The sequence below is a fragment of the Scomber japonicus genome, chromosome 14 (assembly GCF_027409825.1).
Source record: "Scomber japonicus isolate fScoJap1 chromosome 14, fScoJap1.pri, whole genome shotgun sequence".
Classification (NCBI taxonomy): domain Eukaryota; kingdom Metazoa; phylum Chordata; class Actinopteri; order Scombriformes; family Scombridae; genus Scomber; species Scomber japonicus.
Genome location: NC_070591.1, coordinates 19,611,116 through 19,625,603, shown reverse-complemented (window position 1 = coordinate 19,625,603; position 14,488 = coordinate 19,611,116). Strand labels below are relative to the sequence as shown.

At 38.6% G+C, this 14,488-nt stretch overlaps 2 protein-coding genes across 3 annotated transcripts; one reads left to right on the top strand and one right to left on the bottom strand.

Annotated features, from left to right (window-relative positions):
- Positions 1-2,747: 2,747 nt before the first annotated feature.
- Positions 2,748-9,295, bottom strand: LOC128372988 (sphingomyelin synthase-related protein 1-like). 2 transcript variants are annotated; one of them, XM_053333203.1, is made up of 6 exons: positions 9,244-9,295; positions 5,409-6,035; positions 4,280-4,375; positions 4,016-4,133; positions 3,736-3,886; positions 2,748-3,108 (listed from the first exon to the last, which is right to left on the bottom strand). In XM_053333203.1, exons 2-6 carry the CDS (start codon positions 6,029-6,031, stop codon positions 2,804-2,806), a joined length of 1,293 nt encoding a protein of 430 aa, XP_053189178.1. In that variant the 5' UTR covers positions 6,032-6,035; positions 9,244-9,295; the 3' UTR covers positions 2,748-2,803. The 2 variants fall into 2 exon arrangements, with proteins under 2 accessions (XP_053189178.1, XP_053189179.1); XM_053333204.1 differs by lacking the exon at positions 9,244-9,295 and adding an exon at positions 8,757-8,884.
- Positions 9,296-10,144: 849 nt separating this feature from the next.
- Positions 10,145-12,952, top strand: LOC128372535 (dual specificity phosphatase 29-like). Its single transcript, XM_053332629.1, has 7 exons — positions 10,145-10,248; positions 10,838-11,052; positions 11,164-11,363; positions 11,617-11,633; positions 12,150-12,290; positions 12,433-12,650; positions 12,741-12,952. The coding sequence occupies exons 1-7, from the start codon at positions 10,145-10,147 to the stop codon at positions 12,950-12,952; spliced, it is 1,107 nt and encodes a 368-aa protein (XP_053188604.1).
- The last annotated feature ends 1,536 nt before the right edge of the window (positions 12,953-14,488 follow it).

The following is a 14,488-nucleotide window of genomic DNA, read 5'->3' as shown; positions in this document are numbered from 1 at the left end:
AAAGAACAACCTGTCATCATTATCAGTAGGTTTTACAATTGCAGCTATTTTATTGCAGTATCTTTGCGTAATTTGTCATCATCTGAAATGAAGCAATAGTATAGTAACACTACTAAAATTTGTATAATTCACAAAATTGCCTGCAACACATGTAAAAATAAGATTTAATTTAATTTGCAGAAAGCAGATTTGTACTGATTGACAGAATATAGTTTACATTAAGTAAGATTGGCTGAATTAGTCTTTAACACTACATAAAAGTCACATTATCTGCTGTATTTAAATTTGTGTTATATCAATCACTACGTTGAAGACTCATCGTTGACCTCATTTACAAATGTACTACTTTTATGCTTTTGGTGTACTTGCTAATTTCAACCATTCATTTAAAAGTTCAAGTTCAAAGCTGTTACTATAATTACTATGAATATTGATTTGATAAATGGTATTGTCAGCCTAAAATGTAATCTTACAGTAATTTGAAGCATGTCAAAAAACTATACTATGGACTCAAATGTTCACACACTGGCAAAAATATAACAGCAGTCTGTGAAATACTTACCATCATGAGATGTGAGGTGACTGATCCAGAAGGCTGATGTGTGTGAACTATAGATCAGGCTTTTTATTAAGGTGTGCACACCCACATTTCTTTACAGACCTTTAGATCTTTTCTCAAGGATGTGATTATTATCTGATATTTGCTTAAAGGTGGAGGTCATGTTGGTATAGCAGTTTATAAAGTCACACCCATGATAGAAGCTATCCATTGTTCCTCAAATTAACAAACTCACAAGGAAGCTTGATTTTTTTAAATAATGTTCAAAATCAAATTTATTTTACAAATGCAAAAAGGAAATACGTTAGTGAAAAAGCAGCCAAGGAAAACGTCAGTTAGAAATATAAAAACTGTTTTCCTCCTCTGTAAACCTTCATTGTTGTGCCAAAAGGCAGAGATAGATCACTTGCATTGCAAATAAAGCGATAAATTGTAAACAATTATTAAAAAATATATAGTTTGGATCAACTATGTATGACGGAGTATTAGGGCTAGGCAAACATAAAAAATAAAATTCAGACTCAAGAAAAAAAAACTGGAAAAAAAAAGAAAGCCAGGCAAAAAAGAAAAGAAAAGAAAAATCCAGCACAGGAAAAAAAAAAAAAAAGAATGAATATGCTTTACGTTATTGATATGTTACATTTATCAGTTACGAATACAGATGCACCACCTACACACCTACACACTCCAGCTGCTGGCATAATCAGTCGCTCTACGAACTTAGTTTGATCCTGCGGTACTGTGGTCAAGCCTCCGCAGTAAGGTGATTTCATTCTGTTTTCCTTTTTTTGCCTGGCTTTTTTTTTTTTTTTTTTGCCTGGCCCTAATACTCCGTCGTAATAATGACATAGTAAACAATTTTGCTAATAATTCAAAAGTCAGTCTTTGTACTGTGCAACAGAGGAAAACTCACTCTGTACTCATGACATAATTAACATGTAAAAAAGAAGACAACAAATTAGAAAAAAGGAATAATTATACTTTACATTATGGGCTGATTGGCAAAATTGAACATTATTTGGTTGAGTTTAATGATGAATGCACAGTTCCAGTCAAAAGTGTAGACACACTTTCTCATTTAGGTGAATATGAAAGTGTATCCAAACTTTTAACAGGTAGAAAAATAAACTATCTCAACTGTGACATTATAAAATACAACATAACTGGAGAGTTCAGCTCATAAAATGAAAATGAAAAACATTTTTCCTGTAGCACATCAAAAGAAACTCTTTTGGTAGTTGTTACCAAACAGGTGTGAAATCTTTTGCAGCAAGACAACATATTACCCGCCACCATGAACGACTCCCAAAATGTGACAACTATATTATAGCTGCATGAAGCCTACACAGTTTATTATAAATATTGAATGAGACCGACTACCCAAACTCCCCATCAACAAAGTGAAGCATTAATGATTAAAGTGATTATTTTAAGGCAAAAACATGTCTGAACTCCTTAAGCCCTTTGTCCAGGAAATGATTAGTACCTGCAGCTTTTAGTCCCCAATTACATCACAATTCTTTGAGGTGACAGTGTGCAAATACATTTAAAAGAATAGTTCAACATTTTGAAAACTTTTCTTACTTTCTTACTATTGATACCATCTCATATATGTGCTTGACACATGAAGGTGATTTAGCCTGTTACATTAGCTTAGCACTACAAATCCACCAATTAGAAACTCTAAAGCTTAATAATGAACATATTACATCTATCTATTTAATCGATAAATACAAATATAAGTGTAAAAACAATTTCTGAGTTATGTGACTCTTTATTACCCAGGAACAATGACTGCCTGCAGTCATAAAATGTCTCGAGAGTTTTGACCGACACCCTCATCCATTACACTGCCAGTTTATAAGCTAGAACTTGTTTATTAGTGAGCTTTAGAGGTGCTGGTGGGTGGAGTTTGTTACCTTTGATTAGAGCCAGGCTAGCAATTTCCCCGTTTCAGATCTTCATGGTAAGCTACACAAAAGGTCCCCTGACTGTAGCTTCATAATCAAGCAATCAACAGATATGAGAGGTATCAATTTTCTCATCTAACTTAGCAAGAAGGCAAATAAACATATTTTCCAGGGTGTCAAGATTAGTGTCCAAAAAAACTTCACCAATTTCTTTAAATGAGAAAAAAACTCCCAGATAATAAACATACACTTGTTCAGAGATAGAAAGCAGCACCTCAAGGCTTCAATATTCCAGTCCACGCACATTGAAGCTGCTGTCTTTGGAAAACACTCTCTACCCAATCAGAGTTTTCATGAAGGCAGGTTTTTCAAAGGGCCAGTTGTACTGATTGGGGACAGGTCCGTTCACATTGCACTCAAAGAAGGAGAACATGGGGAACCAAATGCGCGCCCTCCGGCTATGCTGGTAGGCTCGAGTGTTGGCTAAAGTGTGATAGTAGAGGAAGAGGCGGGTAGTGATGTAGAAGGCGATGAACACATCGATGGAGTAGTGCTCATGAGCCGCCAGAATGAAGAAAATCCCAAACAGGTTCAACACCCAGGAGATGGTGTGAATCAGATTCCAGGTTCGTGGAGTGTCTACAATAAAAATAGATAATTTACGGTTGGCGCTGAAGGAGGAATGTATGAATAAATCTCACAAAAAGACCAAAACCAACAAATCAATCCAACAAAGTAAGTTGTATCTGTCTATCCAAAGTCTCATGGCTAATTCCCCTGTTTCAACTACCTCCAGTGGTGTTCCAAAACCATTAACCATCGAACTGACAGTGTTGCACTCACACATTACGACAGACGTGGGCACTGTAGTTTATTTTAAATCAATCCCATATACAAATACACCGCTCCTGCTGTACTGTAAATACTCACTAATCTGTATTAATCCACAGCTGAAAATCAAAAGACTCCTATTTGAGAAACATTTGTTTAAGACTGGTGCTGTTTAAGGTGAAAACTGAGACTTCATTAAAAATGAAAATATATATTTATGACCAGTTATTGAATATTAATGCCGTCAGTGGGAGCAAATGGAGTTTGGATTGAGTAGAACAGAAAAGGTAGGGAAGAAAGAACAGACTAACGACAGATTAACACACTGTTTGTTTTGGTGTTTCCATTTGATTTGTTAAAATAACAATATAGAACAATCTTATCCTTTCATAAAGTTCACACATATCATGCTGTATAAAAATGCAGAACACTCACATTCAGTCACAAAAAAGTTGAGCATTGTGATGACAACTGTGTGCCCACTGAACATGTAATCTCCACACGTTTGGACGCCAGTCAGAGTCATTCCAAATCCACTCCAGATCGCTAACGCTCTCTGTATCTTTTCCAAGGTATCACCATATGTCTAGGGAACAAGCGACTAGTTATCAGTCATGCTATAAATCCTGCAGTAATGCTGAGTCAACAATAAGAAACTGTAAGGTGCCAATAACAGCAAAGAATTAAGCAATGTAGACACAAAAAAAAGTCCTACCTTACTGGCACACTTCAGGTGCTGCCCTGGCACAGAGAGCGAGGTGACAAACATGGTGCAACATCGTAACAAAAATACAGTTCCAATCAAAGAACACAGCCGCCTGAAGAGAATGGACCTAAAATAAAGACAAAAGAGGCTTTATCTGGAAATATGTTCACAAAATATTCACAACTTTTTTTACAGGAACTTCACAAAGTAATAAAAAATAATTTGTAACTTAAGCAGCAATGTGGTGTGGCTTTAGCTGAAACTGTGGGCTACCTGTGTTTGTGAAGCAGCAGGATCAACAGCAACATGTAACACAGGATGAGGCCACAGGCTTCAGCCATTGCAAAAGCCCAAGGGATTCTGGGAACACTGTAAAGAGTACAAAAACATCTGTATCAGAGCGTAGATTAGATACAAGGAGAATGTGTACATGAACTATGGAGTCTGGATAGTTGCTCAACATAAGATCTTAAAGCACATGTTTACTGGGGTTTGTCACTGTAAAACATTCCTGGGATCAAATCCAGAACCAACGGTGTATGTTTAGTTTATATGTGGGATGGTCAAAATAACTATGTGTGCTTGTTCTCTATCACTCTTGTTCTCTATCTGCTCTCTTTTATAGGCACGTGTGCACACACACATACAAACACAGAGTCTGACCTTTCTCTATTTTCATAGACTATTTATTAATAAATCTGAGGCCAAAATTGATATTCATAAATAACATATCATAGACTGTCATAATAAATGTTACAAAAACTAAATATAAAGAAGTCTGTACGTAATGCGCAGCTCTATAATGTCATCATCTGAGGTTTGGTTCTTCTTTCCCTTTGTGGATTTGGGCGACAAAACTCACAATAGAGTTTCACAATAGAGCCGCAGTAATGCTCGAACTTTAAATCATTTCAAAAATTTCCATTCATATTCATTCATATTGTTCATTCAATTCCTGAGCTTATGGCTAGATCTTTCATTGACATCAGACCTCATCTGAAAGGCTGCAGAAAGGCAGAGTCTGTGTGACTGATTAATAATACAATGATGCCCGATAGACACAATAAATCAGTTGGACACGCTGTGGCTAATTTAGCCCAATTTAACCTCACCGACTCCACTACTACTGCTGCCAGGCTGTTTCTAGTCAACAATGTCTACAGTTTCAAGTTGTCATCAGATAGAGTATCCTCCATATCCTGCTCTTTTACTCTTTATCATAATAGTGCTTTGTTTTGCAAAAAAACAAACAAACCTGGCAGAGTTCTTACTGTTAACATTAAGTAGAGTTAAAGCAGATAGATAGTTTCAGATTGGAAAAAATGGGTATGGAAAAAGTGGGCATGAAGCCATCGTCCATACCCAAATCTACACTCAGATACAAAACATATGCAAATTATACCTGTCCAGAAATATGTCAGGCAGTGGTGGATATGTCCTCATGTCTGGGACACGCTCATGCACGATGACCATGACGAAGGATGTGAATCCAAACACAAACAACACATAAATGGAACTGATGACTGTCTTCCAGACCTCTGGGTCCAATCTCCCAGCCAGGTGCTGCCTACACCTCCCGTTGGAGTGCATATGACACAACGCTGCTCCCGAACCGTATCCAGGTCTATCCCCATTCCTCAGACGCAGTTCAGTCCCGTTACACAAGCGATCTCCTCCATTACACCTCCGGTCAGCTCTATCACAGCTCCACTCCACCCCTGCAGCACCCTGCGAGATCCCAGCAGTGAGGCTATCTGCAGGCCGGAGACCGAGCTCCTCCAGCTGGGTCTGGTTTTGTCTTTGGAGCCGGCGGAGGGCCAAGGTCAGCCTCTTGATGTCACCCAGCACAGTGAGGCCCAGCGGAGGCCCACGCAGGTCGGCCTCAGTCAGAGCCAGCAGGCTGGGGCCGTCCAGGCGGTGCTGGATGCACAGTAGCTCCACATACTCCCCGAAACCTTCTTCCTGCAGCCACTGGGCCACCTTCTTACAGCTCCAGGTGCTCACGCCGTCCTCTGACGACGCCATGCCACTGCAGATACAGACATATACTGTGTTAAGTCACAGACAGCATGGTGAGGAAACCAGATTAAAATCATAGATGGTCAAGCGCACAATTGAGGATGCAACCAGAGACAACGTGATGTCATCGAATGTGACCAAAGCCTTGAGTAAAATCTCTCTAACAACACATGATTGAGTGTTATGAAGGAACTCCCTCCCTCATTACTGTCTTTGTCATCGTTGGTCCTATTGTTTGAATACAAAACTGCCCTCAAACTGTTGTTTATTTTGCTAGCTACTGATCACAACCACTTACTGTATTGTATAAATGAGCTCCACTGTCATTTGTTTTGTGTGTATTGTCCTTACTCAGACCCACTCTCTCACTCTCGTCCGTTAGCTCACTGTATACTAGTATACCATTTAACAAACCACTCCAGCAAATATCTGCAAGGGATGGGTGTCATTTCTTCAGTTGGCTGCAACTAATGATGATTTTGTTTCATCTTTTCAATCATCTGATGAATCATTTAATCAATAATTTGACAAAGAATAGGCAAAATTGTCTGCCATTGTTTTCCAGAACTCACGGGAAACAATGGCCAAAAAGAAAAGAAAAAGTAGCTTCATCTATTAATCCATTTTTAGACTAATCATTTCAGCACTGTAGCACAGTCCCTAACACATAATGTGGCAGAAAAGTTACACTATGACTAATCATATGATAAATAATCACTGACACCGGTCAGTTTAGAGGCAATCTGTTGAAGGTAGGCCTGATGTGAACATTTTATGTTAGGCTTATCCTCACCAAATTGTGATTCACAATATTATCCCGTTAATCATCACAAAATGCTTAAAAGTCTTAAAATAACACTAAGACATACTGCAATCACTTTACCTTATATTTTGTTAGGTAACATACACTTATAATACAAATAATTATACATAAATGCCTTAATATAATTAATGTACCCATCAAGCTGATATACAAGCATTCAGAGCCTTCAGCCATGATGATGGATGACTGGAAAGATGCTGGCTCCCCCTCGTGGTGAATGGCAATTCAAAATAAATTAGAAAATCAATAGGACTGTATGTCAGTGAGCCAGACAGCCTTTTCAAATCACTCACATGAGGATATGATTATCCAGATAATGGAAATACACCATGATAAAATTACCTTGAGTGTTTTTATCCCGATAAAATCTCATTTCCTCCCATCCCTTGCTGAAGGGCAGCTTCTTTGAGCTCTTATTCAATGTGACCTCGCGCTACACACTGCTGGCTACTTAGTGATATTACATCATCATCTGAGTTGAGGTCAGTGACTGTACAGTAGAGCAGTGGCTTACGGTGTAAGTATCCACTGACACCCTGATCCACATAAAGTAGGCCTGCAGTTTGTGTGCCAAACCCAAGCAGACAAACAGGATCTAACCAAACTGAGTGTAACTATCCTCTCTGTGTCATAGACTAGATTTCATAATAAAAAAACAGAAGAGTCACCATCCGGGGTTCTTCCTCTCCCACAGACAGACTCAGATACTGATGAAACACACTGCTGTCTTTTCTTTCTCTCTCGCTGACTTTTGACCCGCTGATAAGCTCACCACTGTTCTCCACTGCCGCTCCAAAGGTCTGCAAGACTCATACAACATGACTGGACTACTGCTCACAGCTGAACCTAATCAACACTTTACATGCTGATTGGACTGAAGATACAGATGTTTAATAACATCAGTAAGCAAGTTTCAGCTAGCAGTAATGCATGAGATGTAGCTGGGTTTTTTAGGTATCTATCATATTAGATTCAAAAGAAACTTGAGATAACTGTACACTGACTCTGGGACATACATTATAATTAAGGCTGCAAATGATGATTATCATCATGAATGAATCTGCTGGTTGTTTCAAGGTTAACATTAAATGAAAATAATGATTAGTTGCAGACTACATATGAAGTGATACAAGACAATACCTCAACTGGACTTTTAATCATATAATCATCACACAGATCAGATGTCCTGTTATGGTTTAACAGGTTGCATTAGTCAAATACTTAACTTTCTGAAATGAAATAATCTATTTTTATTTCCACATTGCGTATAATTTATTTTCTTAAAAACAGCACCAGCCTTAGATTAACAGTTTCACTTTATATGATCTCATATTAGACTACACATTATGACTCAGAAATATCAGCTTTGAGGTCCAATGTTCAGACTTACTGCATTAATAATACAGGACACACCAGGGCTCCAACTAACAATTATTTTCTTCATCAACTAATCTGTTGATTATTTTCTCAATTAATCACTTAGTTAGTCAAATGTCTTGTTCTGTCTGCACATAGCGCCAAATCACAACATAAGTAATTTTCAAAGCACTTTTTAATTTAACAGAGAATAAACATTCCGCTATCAGCAAGCACTTACTCACACTCAAAGTAATCAGTTTACTATCATACAAGAGTAAAGAAACCAGAAAATATTAAATTGCAGCACAGAAATCAGATCATTTGGAAGATCATTTTTGTCTTTAAAATTAATCGATTACCAAAATAGATGCTGATTCATTTAATAGGTGGTGACTGACTAATCGTTGCAGCTCTGGATCACACAGTAGCTGGCTGTGTCCAGATTAATTCCGAATAACAAAACATGGTAAAAATCTAATTCAGCAAACCAGCTGATCAGTACTGAATACCTACATGTCCTCAGTGTCCTAAAAACCTAAATGAACTCACCTGGCTGGCTGCTGTCAGTCCCTACACAGAGAGAAATCACTTATTTTTATCCACCCTTTAGATTTTACTGGCAACATCGTGCAGCCTCTCTGGCATGAGGCTTTACTTGGGGATTCATAAGTGCTATGTCAGCCTGTTTGGCTGGCTTACAGTGAGTCACACAGAGCAGTGACACACAGCTATGAGGGAGACAGCCCTTCAGTGTATGTGACAGAAACAGTTTGACAAAGGACTCATAGTCTGTTCACTACTGGGCTTCAATGTAACTCCACACTTCTACATTTCAGTATGAGATAAGCTCTGAGTTATAAATCATGTGGCTTTGAAATGTAAATGTTTATGACGGCAGTTTAACATTTAACACGTGTTTCCTTTACATACACACACAGTATTAGACTACAAGTTATATAGAGATCACAGGAAGAAGAGTCAGTCGTTTTAAACTGCTTTAAGAAGATAAACAGTGAACAGTAATTGCCTCTCTTACCCAAATAACCCCGTTATCAGTGCGCTGTCAGAGGGTGTAGATGAGCTGTCTGTTTGCTCTCAAAACGCAATAGTGTTTCATCGCCAACATGCTTCTGACAACCAGGCAACACCAAACAGGAAGCCACTTTTCCCCCCCTTAGGATGACGAGTTAATGACCCGCCCTCCTCTGCCTCTGATTGGCTGGCATTCGTTACCTTCGTTGGTTGGTTGGTCGGTTAGGTTTAGGGACAAGGAGTGTTATTGGTTAGAGTTAGGGTAAGAATATCAGGCTTAGCCAATCAGAGGCAGAATAGGGAGGGTCATAATTTAGATGTCCTAGGAAAAAAATGATCACAAACAGGAAGAGACAATAATAAACAACACCAGTGAAGAAGAGCTGGGGGTCTGAGCTGATGCAGGGTTGCTACCTAAAGCACACTGGCATCTGCTGGCCAAATATAGAAAAACTAGGATTTATTTACATGTTATATTTCTCTAGAGAATAAATATATTTGGTTTTAATTGCTTGGTTTTAATTTGACAAAACAAGCACAGGCAGTGTTTTTAATGTAGTTTAGTTTAGTTTTTCTTTTGCAGAAATGTAATCGTAAACACATTTGCATGATTTGCATGTTTGACTGAGAGTCTTTGCCAAATTTCACCACCTGTTTTTGACAGTCAGAGACTGAGAGAAGTGAAAGCATTACTGCAGTGGTCTTAGGACAGCAAAGCAAAGGCAACACAGAGGGAGAACATTTAGTTTGGGGGTAAAAAAGAGAGTTTTTGAACTTATTAAAAAATGAGCTCTGTGACAGATGTGAAATGTGAGACACAAGATTCCGAGCAGAGAAATGTCAGCGACCTAAAAGAGGAGGAACCGGGAACATGTTCAGCAGAGAGCACAGACAGGACGAGGAGTATGAGTACTCCATCTCTCCAGGAGCTGGAGGAGGTTTTATACTCAGCTCCACGCTCATGTCGCCATGGAGACGAGGTGTGGCCAAACCTGTACCTGGGAGACATGTGAGTATGATGGCAAATCCTGCTTTAGACTATATTGATGTGTCAAGTCCAGCTGCAAGGTAATCCATGTAAATAGGATGAGCTACCACTACTATTTCATGTCTATAAGTATTAATACATGTATACACTTTGTATCATGAAAAATTATTCTTTAACAAATGATTGTGAGTTTTAATCAATTTTATCTTTGCTATGAGTTGGTTGTTGTTATTTTTATCCTAGAAGCTCAGTAAAGCTCACTAAATCTAATGTTAGCAGGTTGGGGGGGACAGTTCCTTATAAGAATTTAGTGTAGTGTACGTATGGATTAAAAGCAAGATTTTGATTGTTGCATGACAATCAACAGAACATTTAATTTGTCATACATTTTTCCATGAGACACAGCTCGGTCAGGCACCACGCCCACAATACTCACATTGAACCGATCAAAATCACTGTTTACTTTGAACAGACATTCAACAGTAACATAGTTGCAGTGATTGGCCATTAAAACTCACACAGTAAATGATCCAAAAGTGCCCAACTTAACCAGATGTCCCTATTTATGTGTGCTGTTATTAATTCATTACTTTTGCTGTTTATGAGCCAGGTTTATGTCTCATGACAAGCTCGGGCTCTGGCAGCTGGGCATCACTCATGTGTTGAATGCATCACACGGTAAACTCTGCTGTAAAGGCAATGATGATTTCTATGGAACCACAGTGAAATACTACGGAGTGCCAGCCAATGACCTGCCAACATTTGACATTTCACCTTACTTTTACCCTGCTGCTGAATTCATTCACCAGGCTCTGACATCAGGAGGTACAGTAAACAGCTAAACAGGTTTTAGGAGGTGACGCCTCATTACTCACAAACTTCCGTTGTAAACTGTTGTATGTGTCTGTATGTGTCTTATTGTTTTATAATCTCCAGGAAAGGTGTTGGTGCACTGCGCTGTGGGCGTGAGTCGCTCTGCTGCTCTGGTCCTAGCCTACCTGATGATTAATCATCACCTCAGTCTTCTGTCCTCTGTACGCTGTGTGCAACAGAAACGCTGGGTTTTCCCCAACAGAGGCTTCCAGCGACAGCTTATCAGTCTGGACAGAAAACTGCAGAGCGAAGGGTTGACTGAGGCAAAATAAAATAAAGCAAAGAACAATCCCACATAGTGAATACATAGAAGAATAGTCCCTGTGGTAGTGGAGCACATATTAGTTTCAGATTAACTTTTAAATACATTTTTGTGTGGAAGGAGGACTGTGGATTTTGGGCTCCCTTACATTGTATGTATATTATGAAAAAACCTGGTCACTATAAACAGGAGGAATGATTATGGCAAGAAAATTTTGTTTTAATGTTTATTTGAGCACCTAACTTGTTTTTTAGGACACACTTGAAAAATTGTGAACCTCTCCTTTAACCCTTTCAAGCATAGTGGTCACAACAGTGGACAGCTATTCAAAAGCTGTTGTCTTATATATGAATAGATTTTGATGGCATAGTTGCACACACTAGTGCGTCATCCCATACACTACCACTTCATCTGTAGTAATTCTTTTTTAAATCAGTTGAAATATGTTATTATAATGTAATGTTATGTCATTTGAAAGAAAGAATTAAGTTGAAATATTATTTTTCATGCCTAAAAAATTAGGATTTGCTCCCTGTGTGACCTCAGTTGTGACAGAGAGAGTCTTTCTCCCCGAGGACATTTTGCATCACTGACCAGAACAATCAATTCATCAGCAATGTTAAATAACTACATGGAGTCAGAGAGAACACACTGAACACAGAGAGAGCTAATTTTGGAGCGTTCAAACAACCACCTGCTCATGTCTCTCACTGAGCCGGCTCTGGCAGTGAGGGGACAGTGGACACACAGACAGCAGTAGCAGTGTTGTGGTCTGTTGGAGGAGCAGTCTGCGTCCAGGGAGAATGTCAGGGAGCAACGAGCGACAGGACCTGGTGCTCATTAAAAAACTGGAGCTCATCTTGGATTGCTGCACACTGGAGCTCACACCAGTGAATGAAGTCTGGCCCAACCTGTACATAGGAAATGTGTGAGTGTCTCATGTTTGACGCATGGAGGAACAACAGCTTTGTGAGCTCCACAAGAGAGAAATTGATAAGTACAGAACCTGCATTGTGATAAGACGTGATTCTCAATTCTCGTATGTCTGTCTTTTTCTGTGTGTTTTGCAGAGCTGTAGCACAAAATAGAAAGACATTAAGTAAGCTTGGCATCACTCATGTCCTGAATGCAGCTCACACCAAACAGGGTAGCATCGGTGAGCAGAGTTTTTATGGGGACACCTGTGTTTACTATGGCATACCAGCAGAAGATTCAGACCACTTTGACCTCAGTCAGTACTTTAAACCTGCAGCTGACTTCATACATAAAGCCTTAAAGAGCAAAGATGGTAAAGTATATCACATCACACCTTTACATTTTTTAATCGGCTGTCTGACTTTACTTTATTTTCCTTCACTGTTTCCTTTCTACTGTGCAGGTAAAGTGCTGGTGCACTGCATCATGGGCATCAGTCGATCGTCCACTTTGGTGCTAGCATATTTGATGTTGCGACAGCATCTCTCTCTCGCTGACGCTCTGAGGCATGTCGCCCAAAAAAGAGCTATTTACCCTAACCGGAACTTCCTGTCACTCCTCCACAAGCTTGATGAACAGCTGACATTTAAACGGAGGTTGTGTCCTCTCCTCTGACATCACTTTATCTCTTTTCTCTCTCCTCTCTACTCCTTCATCTCCCCACTCTATTGTGTATAGACAGTATTTGTATATAACTATTTGCCATCAGAATGTGTACAATGTAGAAACAGGTGTGAGTTTGATGGCGACATTTGAATTCCATATTTTTTCTAAGGTTGTCTTTCACAGCCTTAAATGTGCAATTTTACCTTATGGGTACATCAGTAAGGATCATTTATTATGAAATACAGTTCTTTAAGATTTGTTTTAAGTTTAAAATGCGGTTCAAAATACAGACGGGTGACAAATTAAAGAAAAAAATAGTACAAGTCTGAATGCTTGACTCCTACAGTGAGGGGATCTAGAGGCTCTATTATGCTGTGGGGGGCATTTTGCTGTCATGATTTGGGTTGACTTGTCCCCCTAGAGGGAAGCGTCACAGCAAATGAAGGGAACGTTGTTCTGAGTGATCACTTTTATCCTATGATGAAAGATGGTCTCTTCCAGGATGACAATGCCTCAATAGGGCACGAGAGGTCACTGAATGGTTTGATGAGTATGAAAATGATGTGAATCAGTGAATCAGACAGTGCTCTCTACCACTACCATCAAAACAGCAAATAAGGGAATATCTTTTGGAAGAATGGTGTTCATCCCTCCAGAAGAGTTCAGAGACTGTAGAATCAATGCAAAGATGCATTGAAGTCGTTCTGGCTGCACATCGTGGCTCAACGCGATCCTCCTAAGACTCTTTATATTGGTTTTTCCTAAATTTGTCCTCCGTCTGTAGATTAAAAGGTTCAGCGTTGTCGGTCATGTCTGCAGTCTTTGTAAATACAACTTTATGACTTGTTGAAATATCCATTAAATACCTTTTTATGAAATATCAGTGAAATGTTTTTGTTGCATAGAAATTAAAAATAATTCACAGATAATATTTTCTAAACTTACTTTCTAAACTCTCTAAACTTTCTATAGACTATGTACATTACACTTTACAATACATTTCTTTGAATAGTTTTTTATCATAAAGTGCTGTGTTATTCTTCTAAAAATGTAAAATACCAGTCAAATGTTTGGACATACTTTCTCATTAAAATGAATGAACACAAAGCAGAAAATGGGGAAATTTCTAAATGGATACCCACATAGACAACCGAGGGATATATAAATACTGTAAGTATTCATTTGACAATATTTAAAACTGATGATAAAAACAAAATCTTACGTCCTATTTTTATGTCAGATCACTATGAAAAATATAAGTACATTCACTAAGTTTAAAATAAATTACAAATTAAAAATAGAGAAATGAGACTTGAAATATTGTGCAAGCAATGCAATGAGCTAAAGCTACATATTTCATTTACAGTAAATAATTCAGTGTGAGTTTCTCAAGATGACAAATGCAGTTAAAGCAAACATGTCACTTGATCATATTTCAGCAGCAGGGATTAGTCCACTCATGGGTGGTGGCACAGAGACACACAGTCAGTGGTATGTTACATAACAGTCTGCCGTCATGGAGAGTAAGCGAGAGAGCTAATGTTA